This window comes from Ailuropoda melanoleuca, chromosome 10 (assembly GCF_002007445.2).
Source record: "Ailuropoda melanoleuca isolate Jingjing chromosome 10, ASM200744v2, whole genome shotgun sequence".
In the NCBI taxonomy this organism is placed as follows: Eukaryota; Metazoa; Chordata; class Mammalia; order Carnivora; family Ursidae; genus Ailuropoda; species Ailuropoda melanoleuca.
In genome coordinates this window covers 20341997-20355866 of record NC_048227.1, presented here as the reverse complement: position 1 = coordinate 20355866, position 13870 = coordinate 20341997, and the positions used below count along the sequence as shown (strand labels likewise).

Below are 13870 nucleotides of genomic sequence, written 5' to 3'. Positions count from 1 at the left end.
AACTTTTTGGCAGAGATATATATATATATATATATATATACACAAACATATCTGTACATATATACATACATACATACACACACACAAATGCATATATATATATATATATATATATATATATACTTACCATACGACTTAATGATCCCACTCTAAGGAGTTTACCCTTGAGAAATGAAAACTTCATGTTCACACAAAAATCTATGAATATTTATAGTAGCTTTCTTTGTAATCACCACTCAAATGTCCTTCAGCGGGTGAACGGATAAACAAACAGTGGTACCTCCATACAGGGCAACACTACGCATCAATAAAAAGGAATTAACTACTCATACGTACAACGTGGATGGCTCTAAAAGGCATTATGCTAAGAGAAGTCAATCTCAAAAGGCCGCATACTGTATGATTCTACTTATATACCATTCTTGAGAAGATAAAACCATAGTGATGGGAAGCAGATCAGTGGTTGCCAGAGGCTGAGAATGGGTGGAGGTTGTGACTACAGAGGGGCTGCACAATGGATTTTTCTGGGGTGATAGAACTGTTCTGTATCCTGGTTGTGTGATGGTTGCATGAAGTCTATACATGTGTTAAAATTCACAGGACTATATACCAAAAGAAAAAGTCAGTTTTGCTGTATGCCAATTTAAGAAATTAAATAAATGCCTAAGGCAGAAAGTAAATGGATAAAAGATGGATGGAAGGAGGAAGGGAAGGAGAGGGAAGAGAGGGACGGATGGGAGAGAGAAAAAGAAAGGGAGGGAGAGTAGGAGGGAGGAAATAATCAATAGACAGAAATGAAAAAGGAGCTGGCCAAGAAGAAGGCATAGACAAGAAGGATATTATGCTACGATACCACGTAATTTGGGGCGCCTGGGTGGCACAGCGGTTAAGCGTCTGCCTTCAGCTCAGGGCGTGATCCCGGCGTTATGGGATCGAGCCCCACATCAGGCTCCTTTGCTATGAGCCTGCTTCTTCCTCTCCCACTCCCCCTGCTTGTGTTCCCTCTCTCGCTGGCTGTCTCTATCTCTGTCGAATAAATAAATAAAATCTTTAAAAAAAAAAAAGATTTATTTATTTGAGAGAGAGAGATCACATGTGATTGGGGGGGCAGAGGAAGAGGGAGAGAGAGAAACCCAAGCAGACTCCCCACTGAGCACAGAGCCTGATGTGGGGGCTCAATCTCATGACCCAAGATCATGACCTTAGCTGAAACCAAGAGTCAGATACTTAACCAACTGTACCACCTAGGCGCCCTGCTATGATACCAGGTAATTTAAAATAGTAAATTAAAAGGTATAGAAACAGTGAATGCAGGAATGCCTACTCCATGAAATATAATCAGTAATATGGAAACAAATTTAAGGAGTACTCCCAGATGGTGGAGGAAGGAGACCAAGAAATGAACACAATCGTGAAAAAATAATAGCTGTAGAGGACAAACAATACTTATCCAGAGTTAAATGGGTCTCAGATGTTCCTGGAGAAAAGACCAGGGCAAATGGAAAAGCTCCTGTAGCCAAAGCAGAGCTCCAGATAAAGAATGAACTGTACAGAAAGAATATTTTAATTGTGAAAGACTGAAAAGTGGTCATGAAAGGAGAAGTGTACAGAAATACTGTAGCAGGAGGGTCTTAAAACATACTTTGTCAGTCTTTGACAGATAAAACAGTTCTTAAAAACCACAACATGAATATAGATGACTTAAATAATTTGAGTAATTACTAATTACCACTATCTTAAAGCCTGTACCCTTTAATGAGACAATTACCTTCTTTTTGCACAAAATTGTTGATATGTTGACTTGCAAGAGAAACCTCACTAAATCCGCCCCCCCAGTGCCCACAAATTGCTCAGCCCACATTTTCATAATAGAACCAGAAATCCATGACACAAACATATGAAACAGAAGATCATCAGGCGAATAAGAAGGAATAGGAGTCAATGAGAGCCTCAAGAATGGGAGCTCCTAGGGGCGCCTGGGTGGCTCAGTCATTAAGCATCTGCCTTCGGCTCAGGTCATGATCCTAGGGTCCTGAGATCGAGCCCCGCATTGGGCTCCCTGCTCAGCGGGAAGCCTGCTTCTCCCTCTCCCACTCCCCCTGCTTGTGTTCCCTCTCTCTCTGTCAAATAAATAAAACTTAAAAAAAAAAAAAAAAGAATGGGCCCTCCCAATGTGGCTTCTGCAGAGAATGGGACAGGCAGTTGATTAGGGACGCCCCATAGGGCAGATAGAAGGTATAGAGGGCCAAGCTGCAGTTGGAGACCAGGAGTGTGTGTAGTGGCCCCAAGCCCCCATGTATGATGCTTTTCTCCAGGAACACTCTCTGTGCCATGTGTCACTGATGGTCGGAAGTACCTAGAGAGGATGCTGTTGAAAAGACAAGAGAGGAAAGATGTGGAAGTCCCTGGCCAGAATGACTCCATATGGGCAGGTTCAGGAGAGAAGTCATACCATAGCAGTGCACAGATGGACCAGAGCGAAGGAAAGAGTTGAGGGGGTCAGAGGGTTCGACGAGATCAACAAAAGTGGGGTAAAGGAAGCAGGGAAGTAAGAGGATAAAAGGTGATTGACGAGGTTGTAGGAAGTGCCATTCCAAGTGAAGTGCCACTTGCCTGGGTCGGGATGGAGAGGCAGTCCGAACAGGAAGAAGGAAGATGTGTCACGTTTGGTTTCAGGTTATCTATCGTTGTCTTAATACCTTCTCCAGATTCATTTGTATGAAAGTCACATTGGCGGGATAATCTTTTAGCCTGGAGATGTATCTGGATCATTATATAATTTGATTTGAATTCTCCCAAAGGAGAAAGGGAATCAGTATTTGTTGAATCTCTGCCATGTGCTTTATATTCCCCTTTAACGCTATTGTCCTCCGTAATTAGTAGGGTCACCATAAAATCCACTGTCCAAAGTGGAACTCTTTTGAGAGTTAATGGACAACAGGTATAAACTGAGGCTGTCCTGGGCAAATGGGGATGGATGGTCCCCCCAAGCTATTATCCCCCATTGAGGGGTGGGTAGCCAAGACTCAGAGAAGTCATTTAACCAAGATCACCCAGATAGTGAGGGTCAGGGCAGAGGTAGGATTCAAACCTGGGTCTGTCTGACTCCAAAGTCTGCATGTTGCTAATTTAGTTCCCGATCTCATCTGCAGTAACGCTCCACCCTCGTTTCACTTGCCATGACTTGACAGGCTCTCTTCTAGACAGACACTGTGACGGTCCCAGCTGGAAGTCTGTCTCAACACAGATAATCAGATGTGTGATAACGGTACCACCGCCAGCAGTGACAGGAAGCCAGCTGTTCTAGGAGCCCTTGGCTACAATGTGCAAGGGGTGACCTCGATGCTGCGTGTGGGTGCCCAAAGACCCCAGGTTGGCTTGCTTTGCAGTTAGAACCTATCAGATGAGACCACAGGGGATGGCCAGTTAAGATGCCTATGGGAAGGGGATTCTGATGGTTCCGAGGCTCACCAAAGCCATGGTATCAGAGAGTCTTAGGGTTAGAGGAAGTAACAAGTGAATAGGAATCGAAGGGACACAGATCCAGGGGTAGACTTTGGAGCAAAGGGCCAAAGAAGCTAGTAACGTGAGAGGGTGTGGCAGGGCCGTGGGGAGGGATTGGGGGTTACCCAAAAGCCCAGGGAAGCTGTCAGCCACCAGGGGGCCACCGGAATAGGAGAGAAGCAGGGCAGAATAGCAAAAATAGGTTGATGGCTCTGTTGTTTTTGGTTTTTTTTGTTTTGTTTTGTTTTCGTTTGTTGTTGGGTTTTTTTGTTGTTTTGTTTTGTTTTGTTTTGTTTTTGAGTCTCTCTGCCTTCATCCCTGCTGTGATCTCGGGGTAGGTGCTGAGGGTGTCCATCTGACCGCAGTGGGGACATCCCAGGTCTGTGTGTTGTTCACCAGAGGTTCTGTGATCCAAATCATGAGTTTTTGAGCCTCACTCTGTAGACGCAGTTGCTCTATGGTCTTTGGAGAACAGGATGGGGGTCCCTGGAGGCCAGGGTAGTGGGTTCTTATAGGCTGGAGATGCACAACTGAGTTGTTTTTTAAAAATTTAGTTTAAATAACACAGTTAATACAAAAATGCTTTCTCTTTGTAATAAATTCAGAATGTGACAGATAAGGCTAGAGTCTATTTTGCCCATAACCCCAAAACCAAGTTTCTTTACCTCTTCCTCAGATATAATCTTTATGTTAAGTCAATTTGGGGTATATCCCTCCAGGTTCTTTTCTATGTATTTAAATTCGCCTATGACATGATAGAAAATTTGTTTTTTTTAAATTTTTTAAAGTTTTTATTTTAATTCTAATTAGTTAACATAAAGTGTAACCTTAGATACTGGTGTACGATATTGTGATGCAACACTTCTATACAGCACCCGGTGCTCATCAGAAAACTTATTGTACTTTTCTCTCGAAGATTTGGAGGGCTCTGTTTTTCAGATCCCTTTATTTTGACATAATCTCAAAATTGCAGAAAAGTTGCACGATCAGTACAAGGAAATCCATATCCTCTTTACCTGATTTACCAGTTGTTTATATTTTGCCCCATTTGGTTTACCATTCTCTTTAATACTATTAAATATTCTTATAAATGTATATATATTTTTTCTGAGCCATCTGAGAGGAAGTTGGAGTCTATGGTTCCCATTTGCCCTAAATACTCGAGTGTGTATTTCCCAGGAATGAGCACATCCTCCTACACGGGTATGGTACAATGATCTGAATCAGGAAATGTGACATTGACCCAGTGCTGTGATCTAATTCATCGTGGGGATCCACGTTGCCCCAATTGAACCACTGGTGCGTGAAGACATTTTTCTTAAAAAAACAGAAGCTTTATGTTGTCACCATCTCTCTTCACCTGGCCATTTTATTCACCATGTTCGTGCATATAGTCAATGTGATTAAAGTGTGCATAATATTTCACAGTATGAATATGCACGGATTACCCCTTCCCCTGTGGAGGGGCACTCAGTATTTCCTACGCTTTACCATTGCAGACATCCTCAAACGTAACTGAATGTTTGGGGGCATTACTTTGAATAGCTGTTCTGGGGACACGTAGGGAGGACAAGTGAGGACTCATGATGTTGAAGAAAGTGCCTTTTAAATGAGTTGAAAAAGAAGCTTCTGGTTATCTCCCACAACGTGTGAGATAAAGGCTTTAGAGCAGCACAATTATTCATATTTTTCTAATAGATAGTTGTATTTTGGGTGGTTGCAAGGCGGGGTGGGTTAGAGGAAAGGGTAGGAAAGTTCTTGAAGAACAATTCTTAGGAAAATAGTTAAGAGTAGTGCTGTCTTTTTATGGCTTCAGCGCTGTCTTAGGTAACTTTCAGCAGCATGCAGAAGGCCTCGTTTGCTCTGAGGACCCTTTGATGGAAACAGCCAGACCTCACCCCCCACCTGCTTCACGTCCAAGGCGAGCAGTGTTCTCTGGATCAGGACACTTTTCTTCTGTACATTTAGCACACTTCCACCAACGGGGGGAAGGTGGCTATTTCTGCTTTTGTGAAGCATTTTGTACCATCTGGGCTGGCTGGATTTCAACAAAGATAGTAAAGAAACATTTATCAAGAAAAATCAAAGTCAGTCTCGCCAAGTGTGGTCTAGAGAGATTTGCTTCCTCAGTACATTGTGGCTGGGAAACATGACTCTACTTTGAAAAGCTTCAGGAGGGACAGGGCTCTGGAGCTTAGCCTGCAGCTACTGTCACCCGCTCATGATGTGATGTTTTTGGGAGAGAGAGCTCTTGAGATGTGAATGCCAGCAGGCCCGGAATCAATTCCACTCCATTCCTTTCCACAACAATTTTTGACCTCTTCTGTGGAGGATAGACCCATAAGGTCAAAAGAGGAAGAAAGGATCTATAAGGGCTGGGGGCAGATGGAGTCATATCTCGATCCTGAATATTGGGTTCGGGAGAAGCAGAGGCCCATGGAGACGTCATTCTTAAAGCATTAGTTGTAAAGATTGGCTCAAGACTCCAGCACACACTTGTCCTGTCAAGAGCACTCTGAAGGAGCTGTGAACTCATACATTTACAGTAGAAGAAACTTCTGATGACGGTCCCGTGGTGTCAGTTCATAACACAGGGAGTGAGGTGGGAAGGGGTGTGGGCCTTGACAGTGAGAAGAGACGTGAGCCGTTCCCACTTGCATATGTGTTGCCAGTCATCCAGACAGACAAGTTCCTGGCACGTCAGCGCACCTCAGATCATGTTTTTATGCAGCTTACTCTGTGATAGATGTGTCATTACAAGATCCCAGCCTAGAAACTGGCACATGCTATTTTCCCTGGAAGGCTCAAGAAACGAGAGAAAGTAACAGTTGGAGGAAGATGCATGGGGATCTTAAGAAATTATATCATCTAGAAACGTTTTACTTAATGTGTGCTCTATGGGCCAGCAGCAGCATCACCTGGGAACGTGTTAGAAACACAAGTGAGCAGCTCTCCCTCCAGAGTCACGGAATCAGAATCCATCTGTAGGAGTGGGTCCCAGGGATATGGTGACTCTAATACACACTAAGGTTTGAGGAGCCCTCTGGAAAGATTCGAGTGGAATGGTCAGATGTATTTCTCTCAAAGAAGACGACCCACAAGTGGTGCTGTTTGATATCAGTCCATTTGGAAATGGTCAACTCTTCTTAATAAAAGTGGACAAATGTAGTGAGAGGGGACACTGAATATGCATAATAATAATAATAAAATAGCAAAAATAGAGCTGGTATTTATTAACTATTCCCCAGAGTGCCAGATTCTGTGCTAAACATGTATATTCTGCATCCGATTATACTCTTACAACAACCCAATGAAGTGTGTATTATCTGCATCTCATTGGTCAAGAAATCAAAGTTCCAAAATGTGAAGTAACTGCTAGGCAAGATGCAAAACCTGACTTCTCGTAGCGTGTATCCGCTACACTGTGTGACCTGGCTACGGACTCACTAGCGATCAACTGTACTTTGAATAAATTTGGTTTTCCGTATTCCTGGGGGACAGGATCAATATCTTACCTTATGTGGTCCCCGTGTCCCCAGTGCCTAACAGAATGCCTAATGCCTCATGGGGACCTGCTTATTGAACTGAGTCAAAGTCAAAGAGAAAAGGTTCTTGGTTTTGGTGCAAGAATGAGGTACAACCTGAATGAGAATGACATGGAGTGAGAATTCAGCCTGTGGATAAACGGAAGGAAAGGCCATATACTACAGTGCAGAAACACGTCAGTGCGGAATAAGTTACAGCTGGCATCCCGAGGCCCCTTGTCACTCTCCTGGCAGTCCACCCAGGCCTTTTCCCATCTCATGTATTCAGTCCCTACCCCTTCCTAGCAATGGCTAGCTGCTTGGGTGTAAGAAAATAAAGAGAAGATCTACAAATTTAACTAGGGCTGTTTTTTTCCCCCAGATAAATAAAATGGAAAGAAAAAGGAGGAAGAGAGTTGAGGAGGTTTCCAAGGGAGTGATTATAATGCACTATGAACTCTAGGCTGGGGTGAATTAAATGAAAGCAAGAGGGAATGGGGAGAAGATTCAAGAAAGTTTGGTTCAACAGAGTGGTGATGTAAGACTGGTTGCAGTAGAGTACTAGGGTTAATGAACTGGAAAATTAGGGAGGGGCATAGGCTTGTGGGGTATGTGAAATGGAGATTGAGAAAGGGGTGTAATTTCTGGGATGATAAACTCCAGGGAGGAGGTGACTGTGTTAGAGTAGAAGCAAAGGTTATAGGAGGTGAGGGGGTGCTTTATCCCTTACTTTCCAGTATTCTGTTTCTATTGTGTTAATGAACTTATGGAACACTTAGAAAAAATTTTCAAATTATAGTGGGGTCATGGATGTCTATTGTCTTCCTGCCTTTAATGGGATCTCATTTATCATTAACTATGGAGCTGTTATTTCAGATAACCTTTATCCCGTGTAGACAATTTCCTGCTATTTCTAGCTAATTGCAATGATCCTATGGTTTTCTCGTTTGACCTATGCATATAATGACTATTTTAATAATAGATTTTCTATGATTGAACCATCTTTGCTTTCCTGGTAGGAGTCATTCTGTATTAGCTTTCTGGAAGATCACTTGATTCAATCTGCTAATGTAATACTTTGGATTTTTCTATCAAAAGTGAGATGGTTGGCACCGTATCCTTATGACCTGTACAATTCCGATTTTTCCCATCTCCTTCCCATGGCTGCCTATGTAACTGGCTTTCAAGTTGACTCCTAACTAACTGCTTCTGTTTCTCTAGGCTGATGTTTTATTCCACCTCATCCTTCCTGTGGCTAGTTGTGTCTACACTACTGACCCTCTTCTTCCTTTCTTCTTTAAGCCAGTCTTACAGTCTCTTTTACTCAGTGTTCTCCTTTGAGAGTGGAGCCTACCTATAATGCTGTGATATTTTTCCAGCCTTCTCTCTGAGCTGTCTGGGTGGTGGTTATGGGTGTTCCATGGACGACAGGTGCACCCTGGTTTGGAAAGCAACTCTTTCTCTTTTAGCTTTTGCTTTTTGAATTGAGTTAAAATTCACACAACATAAAATTAACCATTAACCATCTTAAAGTGTACCATTCACTGGCATTTAGTATATTCACAAGGTTGTACGACCATCACCTGTATCTAGTTCCAAGAAATGTCATCACCAGTAAAGGACACCCCTTACCCATTGCGTAGTCACTCCCCAGCTCCTGGCCACCACTGGTCTGCTTTTTCTGTCTCTGTGGATTTACCTGTTCTGGATGTTTCATATGAATGGAATCCTACAACGTGTGACCATCTGCGTCAGAGCGCACAGAGGTTCATAGCAGCACTATTCACAAGAGCCAAAAAATGGGAGCAACCTCAATGTCCATCTGATGAATGGATAAACAAAGCGTGAGATATCCATACAAGGGGATAATATTCAGCCGTAGATGATGTATTGATCCGTGCCACAATGTGGATGAATCTTGGAAACATTATGCTCGGGGAAAGAAGCCAATCTTTCTTGTTGGCTTTGTGGAACACAAGCTTAAAGAGGGTACAGTTAATCTAGGGGGCACAGTGCATAGAGGAGTGAGAGTCAGAAATCAGTTTTGAGCTCCTGTAGAGCAGAGGCTACATCCTACCAGTCTGTCTTGCTTTGCATGCTTCTTAGCTGTCAGTTCCTAAGTTACAACTCCTGTTAAATGAGTGTGGTGCCAAGGTCTTGTCCGCAGGTTCTCCAGCCCTCACTGGTTGATGCTTAAACATTACGCGGCCATTAATGCTGAAATTGCTTTTTCTTTTTTTAGTAAGAGATGCTAAAAACCTTGTACCTATGGACCCCAATGGCTTGTCAGACCCTTACGTGAAACTAAAACTGATTCCTGACCCCAAGAGCGAGAGCAAGCAGAAGACCAAAACCATCAAGTGCTCCCTCAACCCTGAGTGGAATGAGACATTCAGATTGTAAGTTAAAATTATCGCCGCCCCGCGTGGATGGTGGGGGTTGTCTTGTGGGCCACCTGAGATTGGGAAGTGCCCCCTCCCAGCTTCCATTTCATTTCTCCCCACCCTCCCTCCTTCCTTCCTTCCCTCCCTCCCTCCCTTTCTCCCTCCTCTCTTCCCTTCCTCCCCCTCCATCTGCACTTTTGCATTGCAAGCCAAGTAGAAATTGGAACTTTTTTTTTTAATAGAGTTGAGAATGTCTGTGGTGTGGGGAGTGGGTGGGATAGAAAGTAGTGTGATGTGTTGCTAGGTGAAGGCAAGTTGTGGGAGAAGCTCTGGTCTCAGTGAACAGTGGGACGTAACCCATAGGGTGTGGTGATAACCCCTCTAGGGCTGAGTCTGTGGATATGGATATGCTGGGGCTGCAGCCTGTTGAGAGTTCTCTGCCAGCTTCCATGGAGGATCTTCCTGGGCCAGTGAACCTGGGTTCGCTTTTTGATGCACCTGGGCCCACAAGGGTTCACGACATCAGCCAATATTTATGGAGAATATCCCAGTTATAAAAAGCACTCTATTGAATGATCTCAGTTCATTGGCCTTTTCATCCCCATTTAACCAGTGGGGCTTGAAGAGGTTAAAGAATGTGGCCAGCCAGTATGGGGTCGAGGGGGATTTGATTTCTGACAGTCTGACTCCAGAGGCTACGGACCAAAAGCATGATTCCTTGTGGGAGCCCCATCCCCTGTTTCCTCTCTCAGGGCAAAACTGGAGGTGCACCTCAGCCTCCATCAAGGACATGCCTCAGAACAGACAGGTTCCCCCGACCAGCACTGATAAGACTCTTTCCTCCACAGATGTCCTCAGCCTCATGCTAACTCACGTGTGTGCAAACACTTGCGCAATTATATAATTGATATCCATAGTTCTTATCTCCACCGTGTCAGTAGGGTTTCCCGAACATCATGAACCCTATTAAGACGTAAGGCGGCAGAAGCAGCTAGAATGGTTTCTGTCGGAGCTGGCCCAGGTCCTCCACCCAACCGGTTGAGCCACAGGCTGGGAACTTGAGAAGCTCTTCCTCCCTGAGGAGCTTTCCTGGGATGGAAACGGAACATGTTTCTTGCAACAGCTTGTAATCTTTAAAAATTCCTACCTTCGGGCCTTGTCCTCTTAAAACATTTCATCTGCTTGAGAAATTGCTGTAACCTCTGCTGACTTCTCTCTTTTTGCTCTTGGCAGCCAACTGAAAGAATCGGACAAAGACAGAAGACTGTCTGTAGAGATTTGGGATTGGGATCTGACCAGCAGGAATGACTTCATGGGATCTTTGTCGTTTGGGATTTCCGAACTGCAGAAAGCTGGTGTTGATGGCTGGTAAGCAGGATTTTGCTTTGAAAACTACCATACAGCTTGGTCCATCGCACATGGGAAGAAGGATATTTTCCTTTTTGTCCTCAAAGTGAAATACTAAAGCAGAATGACAGAGTGATGGCTGGTAGATTGGATCTGCCTCACGGATATGTTTTATTTGGTCCTTGTACTTAAGGAAAAAAAATCAGTTGCTAGTATATTCAAAATCAGGACATTTTCCATAAAAATCTGGACTTCTGGGGGTGCCTGGGTGGTTCAATCAGTTAAGCATCCAACTTTTTAAAAAAGATTTTGTTTATTTATTTGAGAGAGAGAGAGAGAGCACGAGCAGGGTGGAGGGGCAAAGGGAGAGGGAGAAGCAGACTCCCCACTGAGCAGGGAGCCTGATGCAGGGCCCTATCCCAGGATCCTGAGATCATGACCTGATCTAAGGGCAGACACTTAACCAACTGAGCTACCCAGGTGCCCCAAGTGTCCTACTCTTGATATCAGCTCAGGTCTTGATCTCAGAGTTGTGAGTTCAAGCCCCACATTGGGCTCCATGCTAGGCGTGGAGCCTACTTAAAAAATAAAAATAAAAAATCTGGACTTCTGGCTTGGAAAGCCAAAAATATCTGGATGCACTGGGCTTAGAAGGCAACAATTGAGAACAGGTGAGTAGTTAGCTAATGCCTCATTCACACAGGACACGGGTTTTCTGCTTGCCGTAGTCTTCACCATTCCCTATTGCTTTATATTCATCTAACTTTACACAGTTACATGTCTTGACTGGCCCCATGGGCACTAACGTGGTCTCGCAATATACCCTAAAGATATATGAAATCCACTGTCAGATTCTGGCTCCGTAAGAAGATGCTCCTTCGTTGGGACGGAGGTGCTGGGAGGTTGCAGTCATGGTCAGCTGTTGTGTCTCCTTTGTTCTGCAGTTTTTGCTTCGTTCCCTTCTCGTGGCAAAAATCCTTGTTCCGTATTCCCAGCGAAGAGGCTGGGTAAGCCCGCTTGGCAATGGTTGGTTTCACCGTCATCTGAGTAAAAGGAGTCAGGTTTGGAGCATCATTTCTGGCTTCCTGCTGGAGCATCCCAGGTCCTGGCCTGTTGCCTCTGGTTGTGAGGTCCTTCCACATAGTGTCCTCTTTGTCCCACTCCCCAGGCGACTTGTGTAAGCCCTCATTTCTCAGCCTCCTGCATGCGGGCCAGGAGTGCTGTCTGAGTGATCCCTGTATCCCTGGCCTATTGCTACTGTGAGGTGTGGCCCTCCATGTAGGTCTCTGCCCAGGGCAGAGGAGGCCGGGGAAAGCCCGTTTGCTTTCCCCCTATCCTTGCTCACTTCTCGTGGTTCTTCAGGCCTAAATGGGCAGGACTCTCTCCCACTGGTACCACTCCTTCCGGGTCCGGTGACTGCCCCATCCACTCCTGGAAACAGACAGCAGAGTGCGGGGAGGACAAAAGGACTGAGTACAAAATATCCCTGTACGTACATGTCATCAATCCTTCAATTCTCCCACCAGTTCTGGGTGGAGTGTTGTTCCTGGGATCAGAGTAGTCAAGCAACATGTGAAAGGACACACAACTCATACGTGACGGTGCTTGGGTCCAGGTCTCTAGGATGCCAAGGTCAGCACGTGCGTATCCCATTCTGCCTCCTGGTCCAGGGGTTTGGCAGAGGCCTAGAGGGTGGATGGGAGGGTTTTGACCTTGGCTCTCCTCAGTGGATGAATGCTTTGTGACTTCAGGTGAATCACTTCACCTCTGTGTACTCCAGCCTTCTCAGCCATTACATATCCATTAGTCAGGTCTAATTGCAGCATCCCCCACCCCCCTCCTAGGAGAGTTGTGAAATTGTTGGAATTATTGGAGGGGACTTTTGCTAAATAAAGGCCCTCTTCAGATTTTGCAGATGAAAGTCCGCCCTAAAAGATTCAGGGCCAAGACATCTGTGATGCTCTCTTGACTGTAAATGTAACAAATCGTAGAAATTTGGATTCTTGTCCCTGTGGGGTCTTTGGTGAGTGCCATGCCATCTCCGAGACTCAGTTTCCCCATCTGGCAGGGGACGAGCTCTCCCAGCTCTTCTGTTGTGCTGTAATTGAAGACCACGTGGCGGAAAGGCAGAAGGCAGCTGTGCGAGCTCCCAGATGCGGCACGCCAGCCTCAGGCCCCTTCATCTGCCACTTTGCCACCAGCCCGTGTCTGTCGTCAGATCCACTCCTTTGTTTCTAATTTTATTTGTTTTTGTTGTTTCCTTTCCTTCCCCTTGTTTTCCAGGGGTTTATCTGTTTTGCTGTGGTTTATTTTTCTGCAAAGACTGAGCTATGGGATTTACGTATCAATTCTATGTTTCAGTCTTCTTTTCTGTGGGTTTGTTGGGTGGTTGCCTGTGAATTTCAGTTGAATATTTTGCTGATTTATTTTTCCTCTCTTAACGGACTCTGCTCTTCAAGAATAAAGAACGAGCTTTGGAGGGAATAAAGATTTCCTCTGAGCTGTGATATGTCGCATTCCAGCTTTTGTTGCTTTGCTCAAGGTCTGCAATTGTGTTTTTAATTTCCTTTCAAGCGTGCTTTTATTTGGGCATTTTGGAAATCACTGGTGTTAGCTTTTTGTTTCATTTTTCATTGTTAATGTCAAATGACAGTGTTAATACTTTATGGTCAGAGAATATGTCCTGTACACTTTTCTTTTTTTTCTTTTTTTTTTTTCTTTTTCCAATTTACCTTAGTTCAGTGTTACTAAATGTTCTGTGGACACTTCAATACAAAGATTACATTTACTACTTGTAGGTCATGCATTTCAGTGTTTTTTAATTCTACCTTAATATAATATCCAGATCTCCCATGCCTTCCTATTTTTTTTTATTTGTTTTATCTGACCAAAATGCACAATGCTTGTTAAGCTTCTCCCAGTAACATTTTTTCAAACACTCTTTCATTTCTGATATTTTTTTGCTTTATATGTGTGTGGCATCATTATTGACTACATAACTCTCCAAGACTTATTTTCAAAAATGACTTATATCAACACAATATGTCTGTTCCAGTTAATACACTTTGCCCATGATTTTGCCTTGTTGGTGGCATTTCTACAGTGAGTATA

The 13870-nt window shown here is 44.2% G+C and overlaps 1 protein-coding gene across 2 annotated transcripts in view; it reads left to right on the top strand.

Annotated features, from left to right (window-relative positions):
- Nucleotides 1-13870, top strand: part of PRKCB (protein kinase C beta) — a 320991-nt gene that overhangs the window by 206178 nt on the left and 100943 nt on the right. For both annotated transcript variants that reach the window (XM_011233995.2, XM_034670243.1), the window contains exons 6-7: nucleotides 9271-9427; nucleotides 10646-10780. In XM_011233995.2, the coding sequence (XP_011232297.2) occupies nucleotides 9271-9427; nucleotides 10646-10780 (292 nt within the window). The remainder of the gene's footprint in view (nucleotides 1-9270; nucleotides 9428-10645; nucleotides 10781-13870) is intronic.